Here is a 9,211-nt window from a genome sequence, read left to right as displayed (position 1 = left end):
TCGCTGAGGCTGGACGCTCAGGCATCCCCTTCAGCCCCTTTCTCTAGACCTTCCTGCTGAACAAACGAAAACATCTCACAGCCCTGCAACAGCCAGGAGCTGCTGGTGGAGCTCCATGCCCGGCCGCAGAGAGAGGAGGCGCCTGGGCAGCCCGCCAGCACCCGGGCTCCCACAGCGGAAGCGGCTTCTTCGGCTCTATTTGGAAAGCTGTTCTTTCCGCAGTGCCTTTGACAAGAATCGATTTGAGTGAGCCAGCGTGTCAATACAGGCTAGCACAGGACTGGCCTCAGGGCCACATTGGGGCGAAATGCATGGCAAAAGCATGGCCAGGCAGGAGGTGGGACCTGTGAGGTTGGCTACAGCGACCGTGGGCACTGGGTTCGCGGCTCCTCAGCCCTGAGAGGGGACCCAGGCCCAGGCGGGCTCCCAGCCTCCAGATCTTCTCCCCTTGAGACCTCGCCTTCTGCACAGCGACAGCAAAGAGCCCCTGAGTCCCACTCTGCAGGGATGTACTGCATTTCCAGAAAGTTCCTTCCGGGTGCAGAGTGACACGTGAGCCCTGGGGACTCGCTCCGACTTGGTACTGATTTTCTCCACTGAGGACCCGCAGTCACGGCCCGTGTCTGCACAGCCCCTCGGATCCCGCGGAGGAATTCAGCCGGCCCCTCCCCCGTGCGGTTCCCTGCTGTTCAATCCGAAAACCATGGAGGCAAAGTCGGGCCGGGTTCAGGCTCCATGCAAAGTGCCCTTTGCAAGGTCCCCCTGTGGCCAAGCCCAGCTCCATGAGGTCAGGAGGCCGGGGTGGGGAGGCCGCCTGGGTGCGGGGCCAGGTGGGGAGGCCGCGTGGGGGGGTCCCAGGTGGGGAGGCCGCCTGGGTGCAGGGCCGGGTGGGGAGGCCGCCTGTGTGGGGGCTCAGATGGGGAGGCCGCCTGGGTGGGGGCTCCCGCCAGCGTCCCTTCCCGCTCATGGAGGCACAGGGACAGCTGTGTGTGCCTGCAGGGAGGCCTGGCTCTGCCCACTCGCCTAGCAGCGTGCTGAGGAACTCGGGCTTTGCTTTCTAGGGTACAGTGAGAACACGGGAGAGGACTTAGAGACTGCCTGCCACCGCCGAGGGAGGCGGAGCGGGATTCGCACCCCCGTCATCGCTGGGCCCACACGCCGCCGACGGCTTCCGCGTGTGGCCATCTGTCTCTCAGAAACCCTCTGGCAGAGGGACCCAGCAGATGACTCGGGGGCTGTTCACACTCTGAAACCTGCTTGGAGTCAAAACACTGCTGGCGAGCCTCCGCGGCAAACCCAACCCAGACAGTCTTCCATGGTGGCCCCCGCAGTGGCGGGCACTCTGCCCACTCCCTGCCAGCCCCTGCCCGCTGGCCTCCAGGCCCGGCCAGGCCCCTGACCGGTCTCCTGACCCAGCATGCTGCTCCCCCTTGGGCCTGGCTTCCTTGCCGGCTGGGATTCCCAGGCCTCTCTAGCCCAGCCCTGCAGCAGGAGCCCCGAGGGAGGCTTGGCAGCTGCAGAGGCGAGTGGGCCACGCGTAGCCCGGAGGCCAGCAGGACCAGGAGCCCCTCACAGCGCAGCAGCCACAGCATCACAAGCCACTTCCACTCCTGGGCGACCTGGGGGCCCCCATCCCGGTCTGAGCTGCCCCTTATTGTGACCTGGGGCCCCCTGTGGTGGGCTCCCCTGGTGCCCCCAGATCCAGCCTCAGGGAGGTTCCAGATGCCGGCCAGGCCTCAGCGCCTCCACCCAGGATCATACATTCCTATCTCGGCGCTTCCGCCCTCCATCCTGCTCCATGCTGCCTCTGCTTGTTATTCCAGCACATTCCGGGGCGATGCCTGCTGCAGTGGCGCAGCCAGTACCTCCACCCTACCCCCCACATGACCCACCAGCCCCTCCGCATTCCCTCCGCTCTGTGCCCTCACTGACTGGAAGCCTGCCTGGCCCGAAGGGTCCTCACCTGGTGAGGGTGGGGTGTCGCCCTCACCTCCCTTCCACCCCAGCCCACCTGTGACTCAGCCCCGAAACCCTCACGGCTCTGTCCTCCCAGAGGGAGCCGGTGACTTGGTTCTGATGGTGCCTGGACCTAGCCCCGGCATGTTCAGAATCCTTGTCCTTTAACCTGCCTCCACCTGTGGTGGCCTCTGCCTCCCTGCCTGACCCTGCAGGCCCTGCGGAGCAAACACTGCTGCCTGCAGGAGTCCCCCGGGGCCCTGAGGAACAGAGACCCGAGCCTCCTGTGGCCCCAGCGAGGGTTCCTCGGGGGGAGACAGTGAGCCCAAAGCTCTGGCTCTCGAGGGGTGGACAGAGTCCGGCTGGCGTTGACGGGGTGCCCCTCTCTACTGGCTTCCACAGTCCTTGAGAGCAAAGATGGTCCCGGCAGTGGAGCAGAGGGCATGGGTGGGGCATCCAGTCTCCAGGGAGCCACTGTTGGGTGGGGAGGAGCCCGAAGTGGGCTCCGGACCCCCGCGGGGAGCATGTCTCCTTCCAGTGGGGGCGGCTGGTTGATCTGGGCACAGGGGCAGGAGTAGCCCCATCTGGTGCTGACCTCGAGGCCGTGCCTCTCGGGGCATTTTGGCAGACCCACCTGGACCTGGGCGACAGCCTGATTTCCTGCAGCTGTGACCCACAAGGGTGGCAGCTCTCTCAGTCTTGACTTACCAGGACACAAACCCAGGCCATTTAATGTGCAGGCAGCCCCAAGTCCCGGCAGGGCCAGAAGCAGACCGTGGCTGGGGACGAAAGCTGCATGCTGGTCCCTGGGGCCCCGCTCACTCTGAGCTCCTGAGAGGAGGGAAGTCCCCACGCCCCACTGGGTGGAGTGCTCCTTGGCCTAGGACCCCATCCCATGTCTGCTGCCGTGGGGGCGGACTCTGGGCAGAGAGAGGCCAGACGGGCACCCAGGTGAGCTGGAACACATCCCTCCTGCTTCCCCCAGGGTCCCCAGAGGCGACCTCCCTCCTGCACAGGTGTCTGTCACCCTTACCGTCTAGGACGTCTTTGCCATGTGCAGCGAACCCCTGGACAATGTTGCGTGCCACATCGCCGGATTTGGGCTGTATACAGACCGAAGCATGTGGCATGACGCCTTCTGCCGTCAGCGAGTTCTTTGTCTCTCGATAGTATGTGTCCAGGCTGCCCTTCAAGGTGGCAGTGAGGGCAGTTGTCTCTTGCACGCTGTGTACAGTTCTGTCACTGACCCTTACACACAGCCCTGGAGACGGGAGAGCGTCGGGAGCATTCTGTGCAAGTGTCCTGGCATGTGCGGGCGTCTCCATGGCACAAACCCGAGCCGGGGACCACCCCCTCCCCTACTTCCATGATTCCACCAACTGGGGGGGCAGAGCCAGGGCTGGAGGCACGCCCCGGGTGACAGCAGGTGGCCATGCCGGTGAGTGCACGCGTTCTCAGTTAATTTATCCTAAATATTTGTAAGTTTCTTGATTACTGCAGTTGCATCCCCAAGATAATGCCCCCCTCACCACATAGAAGGCACATGTGCTGGCCGGGCGCGGTGGCTCACGCCTGTAATCCCAGCACTTTGGGAGGCCGAGGCGGGCGGATCACAAGGTCAGGAGATCGAGACCACGGTGAAACCCCGTCTCTACTAAAAATACAAAAAATTAGCCGGGCGCGGTTGTGGGCGCCTGTAGTCCCAGCTACTCGGGAGGCTGAGGCAGGAGAATGGCGTGAACCCGGGAGGCGGAGCTTGCAGTGAGCCGAGATCGCGCCACTGCACTCCAGCCCGGGCGACAGAGCGAGACTCCGTCTCAAAAAAACAAAAAAAAAAAAAAAAAGAAGGCACATGTGCTCTGAGGGCCCCTCCCACACTGGGATCAGGGCACAGCACCGTATCGAGGCGGCGTGGGGGCTCAGAGGACCTCGGACAAGGCTGGGTACATGGGGCTTCTCCAGCCAGCCAGGAGGAAGCACCCTGCAGACTGCTAACTTTTGCAAAATAGAGTAAAGAAGAACAGCTAGAAAAAGAAAACGAAAAAGGAAAGATATACCAAATACAAGACCGTTTTTATTGTTACATTTAACAGTCAACTCACTTCGTCTGAGAGGCGTTGGCATCTGTGGACACACTCGGTGCTGAGGTTTGTCCCACTTCGGGCAGGGACAAGTGGTTCTCCTGGGGGGCTGGCCTCCACCCGCTCTGCAAGGCTGCACTGCATGGGACATTGAGGCACCCGTCGGCCACTCACTGCCTGGCTGCGTCTATGAGGGATGAAACAAGCTGGGCACCAGCTCAGCCTCTGAAGACCCCATGGGTACCCTAAGCCATGGTATCTGTCCCCGAAGTTCCTTTTGGGTGGCAGTGCTGGGGGTGCAGGGACACAGGGTTCCAGTCACCCAGGGCCAACCCTGACCAGACGGCAGGAACCAGGGTCTGCAGCTGGATGCAGATGGCAGGCAGATCATTCTGGGGAAGTCCCTTTCTTAAACCACATACTGTCCTGGGCTGAACAGGCCCCCCTAAAAATTCATGTCAACTCAGAACGTCAGAATGTGACCTTATTTGGAAATAGGGTCTTTGCTGATGTAATCAAGTGAGGGTGAGCTCACACTGGAGTATGGTGGGCCCTCGTCCAATGACAGCATCCTTGTAAGAAGAGGGAAGTCAGCCCCGCAGACGCAGGGAGGACAGCCACATTTCAGTGGAGGCAGAGACTGGAGCCACATAGCCGCAGGCAGAGGGATGCCTGGGGCCACCAGGAGCTGGAAGAGGCAGGGAGGACCCTTCCCTCGGGCCTCCAGAGTGGGCAGGGACCTGAGGATGCCCTGATCTGATCCCTGATTCCAGCCTCTAGAACCGTGAGAGGCTCAGCATCTTTCTCTGCCCCCCAGCCCGTGGCTTCTGTCAGGGCAGCCTTGGGAGCTGAGCCTGGCCCCTAATTCTCGGGAGCTCTTTCACGGACGGGGTTCTCCATCTCCCGAGCATGTCTGAAGTCCCCTTTCCACTGCTCGCCAGGCTGATGGTGACTGCCACCTTCCCTAGGGACCCACCCTCTGTTCCCAAAGGCCCTGCTGGACACCCGGCCGCTCAGCCCCACCCCGCCTAGCCCGCACACCCCCATGTCTTCTCTGAACGGGGTCTTCCCTGAATGGGCCTGGCCTTTCGGTAGGGAGGCGAGGCCTCCACTTGAGGGCTGGCCCCTGATTGCTCTGGCATTTCAGTGACGCTATGCCCCAGACCGAGGGAAAACTCTAGAAAAACTCCCCACCAAACTCCTCTTCTGCAGAGTTGAGGGGACGGGAAGTCTGTAACTTTCCTGCAAACGTTATTCTGCCCCTGCCAGGTGGGCTGAGATGGCAAAGGTTGACGACAAAGGTCCTGGGAGTCCCCACAGCTGCGGGGGAGGGTAACTGGCACCCCCCCACCCAATGGGGAATAGCAGCAAAGCTTCACACAGTCCCCAGGGGCGGCCTCTGCCGCTGCGCGCAGGTCCCACCGGAGCCACATGAAAACCACAGAAAGACAAGCTGGAGTCACCGGCGCCCTCGGTGGAAAGGACACCCTGTGGTGTCTCCCCCTCCCTCCCTGCACAGCCAAGAAAAGACAGGGCCTGTGCACCCCAGCAGCAGAACACAGTCCCCAAGATCCCCACAGGCTGGGAAGTCAGAGATCAGAGGAGAGGTCGCCGCAGGGTTATGACTCTGGGGAGTCCCTGGGGGGGACCAGGGGCTCCCTGTGGTGCTGGGCGTGCTCTTGGGGAGACTCATTGACACGCATGGTGATGACACGGGTGTAGACATGCAAAGAAGACCTGAGCGTAAGACAGGATTTGTGTCTTTCATGGTATGTCAGCTTTACCCCATTTTTAAAGACTTTCAAAAATGTTATTCTGGGCACGTGCTTTGAACAGACTGTAACCCCACACCAGAAGGAGGACCTTGGATGTGGAGCTGGCAAGCTGGGGCTGCCCGGGGCTATCGTCTCCCTGCGGCTTCCTCTCCGAGAGGCTCCCGGGAGCAAAGCCGAGTCGGCAAGGCCGTCTGCCCGCTGAGCAGGTGTTGGCTGCCTGGGTGGCACTTCCTGTGCTGAGGCTCGGGGCTCTGAGCCCTCATGGCACACAAGGTCTTAAGGACAGTGACCACACAGCCCAGTTGGCCGGGGAGGTGGCCTTAGGAGGGAGAGCCAGAGGCCACAGAGTGTGCTCCAAGGTACACAGGGCCCTCCGTCTGGGACTGTAAGAACAAAGAAGGGTCTAGGGCAAGGCGACAGGGACAACCCCAGCAGAGAAGCTGAGGGAGGGGTGGAGACAGCAGATGACCGGAGACCACATGTTGGGTGGTGCTGGGGGGACTATGGTAAAGGGGGGCCTGGCGTGAAGACCCCCTGCCCAGCCCTGTGGGGGTCCTAGCAACCCCAGAAGCCCTGCTAAGACCCTGGCACGGGCCCCACTTCCCTGAGACTCAGCTTCCCCATCTTTAAAGTGAAGCCTGGCGCCTGCCTCCGAGTGCAGTGAAAATTCAATTACAGAAGCCACAGAGGCGCTCAGCACAGCGCCCAGCGCAGGGCCGGGACCCAGAGTGGACTCTGCCGTGGGACTGCCTCAAAGAAATCTTAGCAAACACAGGAAGCCAGCCCACCCTGCAGCCATGGGGCCAGGAAGCCCGCCCTTTACCAAGTATTTGGGTATTTTTTTCTCTGTGCTAACAGCCCAGACGGAGCCACAGCCTCAACCTCTGTGTGCTGATAACACCAAGCTGGGGCGCCGGGGCCATGCAGGGGACGGTGCCGGCCTGAGGCTGCAGCCTGGGTCTGGATGCCTTTCTAATTCAGGGCCTCCTCGGGGCCTGGCTCCATAAATGGTCAAATGCAGCCTGACGGCACAGCCTCCTATCAGCTCTGGGCTCCATACTGCCACACAGCCCACATGCCCCGTTCCCCAGGAGACGCCCGCAGGTGGGCAGCGTCACTCCCACCCGCCAAGCACACACTGTCCCCGTCTCATGTCCTGAGGAGCCGGAAGCAGCTGCTTCCTCCCAGCCTGAAAGCTGCACCTCAGGCTGCACTCGGCTCCCTGAACCCGCCCTCCACTGCCCTGCAGTTCACCAAGGGAGCTACCCTTCCCATATAAAAATTTCACCTCCATTTCCTTGTAAAGAAGAAACGTTTCTGACATCAAGGAAGATTCTAATTTGAAAAGCAAGTGATTCATCTCCCGGTGCCACACGGCAGACGCAGGTGTTACCAGCCTGGGTGGGGCGCCCGAGCTGGGGGCCTGGGGTCCTCTGGGAGGGGCAAGAAGGCAGCGATGCTGGCCCCCACCTCTGCCCATCCCATCTGCTTCCACACACCGCCCTGCCATAGCTGCTTGCAGCCACTTCTCTGTCGGTTTCCCCATCTTTTGGTTTGGTGATAATCAGAGTTCCCATCCGGGGACGCCACCCTCTGTGTGATGGGAAGGAGAGGAGACCCTGTGTCCAAGTCCTCCTGGGGGAAAAGCAAAGATGCTGGGACCAGCCCCCAGCCCCACCTGTCAGGAGGTCTCCAGTCCCAGCGAGGAGGCCCCACATGTGGCTAGGATGCCCCAGACCCCAGAGACTGAAGGAAGTGGAAAGGAGGGCCCCCAGTCCTAACTAAGGGCTCAGACCCCCCCAGTGCACATCCAGGCACGTCCCCACCCCCCAGGCCTGGTTCTAGGTCTGCCCACTCCAAGAAGGCCCCCAGCAAGGACGCAGTCAGAGGGGCTATGTCCCAGGCTGGGCTCACGATCAGTCCTGCTGCCCCGGGGGTAGATCCGGCCCCTGGCCCACGTGCTGTGGAGCCTTCAGAGTGTCTGTGAGGCCCCTTCCTTGGAGGGCAGCTGCTGAGGGGCTGCTGCGGGACTGGGGAGCCTCCCGGCAGCAAACGCGTAGCTGGGACACTGATACGGGGACGAGATCCTGGCTTTGAAGAAAGCCCTTTCCACCCTGTCCACGTGGGGGTCTCCCGGTGCCCCCGAGCCAGCGGCCCACTCCTGCAGGCTCCGGAGGGCCCCCCTGCCTGCATCTGGTCTCGCATTTCCTCTGTGACCTCCAAGCTCCCCCAGGGAACCCTGTGCAGGCAGTGGGCAGCATCTGGCATGCGGGAGGCGCCGTTTCTTCCACACTCGCGTGTCCTCAGCCCAGATCTTCTGGTGAAGTTTCCCCAGCAAGTGGCTTCCCCTGCCCCCTCCACCCTGCCAACGTGGTTCCTGGGCCCCCGCCCTTCCCTTCTCGGCCTCTGCTCCTGGGTCTGGGGTGTGCATCCAGCCATCCACGCTCAGGGAGGCCACCTCCTCCCTCACTTGCAACCACCACAAAGCCACCCAGGACCTTGTTCTACCCTTTCCAAAAGTCCTCAGGACCTGCCTGCCTACGGAGCTCCCCAAACGCCCTGTGAGCTCTCCCGGGCCCCTCCTCTCCTGGCTAATAATGTCCCGCACGGTGCTGCCTGCCTGGCCCCAAAAGGAAAGGGCCCCGGAGTAAGTTCTGAACACAAACTCACTGAAAGTGGTCCCCTGCTCCCCCCGCCGAGTCTGCCCCTCCTTGGACCCTCCCCTTGGGCAGGGAAACCTGCCCGGGCCTGACCTTTTCTTCCTGAAACAGCCTCAGGCTGGGAGGAGAGGGATCCACCCTTGGCGGTTGAAGCATTCAGCAGGAATCAGCCCTCGGGGACGGAGACCCTGCGACCAGCCCTGCCTCACAGGCGCCGGTCCTGGGCAGGCTCCCTTGCTCAGGCCGTGCTGCTCCCAAGCCAGGATGAGCAGCTAGCAGTGGGCCCTCCAACACGCAGAGTGCCACATGGAGGACTGGGGCACCCCAGGGAACAGCAGACACTGCATGTCCTCCGGGAGCCCCGGCCCTGGGAGACGGAGTGCAGTGGTTCCAGCTCTGACCTCATGAGCCCAAGCTCCACTACACACTGGGTCCTGACCTGACCTGGGTCCCGGCGGCTCTCTGGCCAGGCCTCTCCTGGTGTCTCCCACCCCTGAGGCCGGCACCCAGCATCCAGGCCCCCCGTACAGCCATCCCCTCTTCAGGAATCTGGGTCATGGCTGCAGGAAAGGGGCTACCCAGAGCAGGAAGTGGAGGGAGGGGCTGCAAAAGCTGGAGAGAATCCACAAGACACTATTTAGCCACCTGCCCTCGATTCTAACTCTCAGTGACAAGACTCTTTGCTTGGCCAAACTTTATGAGGCTCTTGAACCTTCTAGACCACTTGCACACTTCCCTG

At 61.9% G+C, this 9,211-nt stretch overlaps 1 protein-coding gene across 1 annotated transcript; it reads left to right on the top strand.

The window, feature by feature from the left end:
* Window positions 1-2,777: 2,777 nt before the first annotated feature.
* LOC144339598 (uncharacterized) lies at window positions 2,778-4,235 on the top strand. The gene is made up of 4 exons (XM_077995691.1): window positions 2,778-2,907; window positions 2,997-3,125; window positions 3,216-3,394; window positions 4,050-4,235. Exons 1-4 carry the CDS (start codon window positions 2,852-2,854, stop codon window positions 4,100-4,102), a joined length of 417 nt encoding a protein of 138 aa, XP_077851817.1. The 5' UTR covers window positions 2,778-2,851; the 3' UTR covers window positions 4,103-4,235.
* The last annotated feature ends 4,976 nt before the right edge of the window (window positions 4,236-9,211 follow it).

The sequence above is a fragment of the Macaca mulatta genome, chromosome 3 (assembly GCF_049350105.2).
Source record: "Macaca mulatta isolate MMU2019108-1 chromosome 3, T2T-MMU8v2.0, whole genome shotgun sequence".
NCBI classification, from domain to species: Eukaryota; Metazoa; Chordata; class Mammalia; order Primates; family Cercopithecidae; genus Macaca; species Macaca mulatta.
The sequence above is the reverse complement of the archived record's forward strand: the minus strand, read 5'-3'. Positions and strand labels throughout refer to the sequence as shown.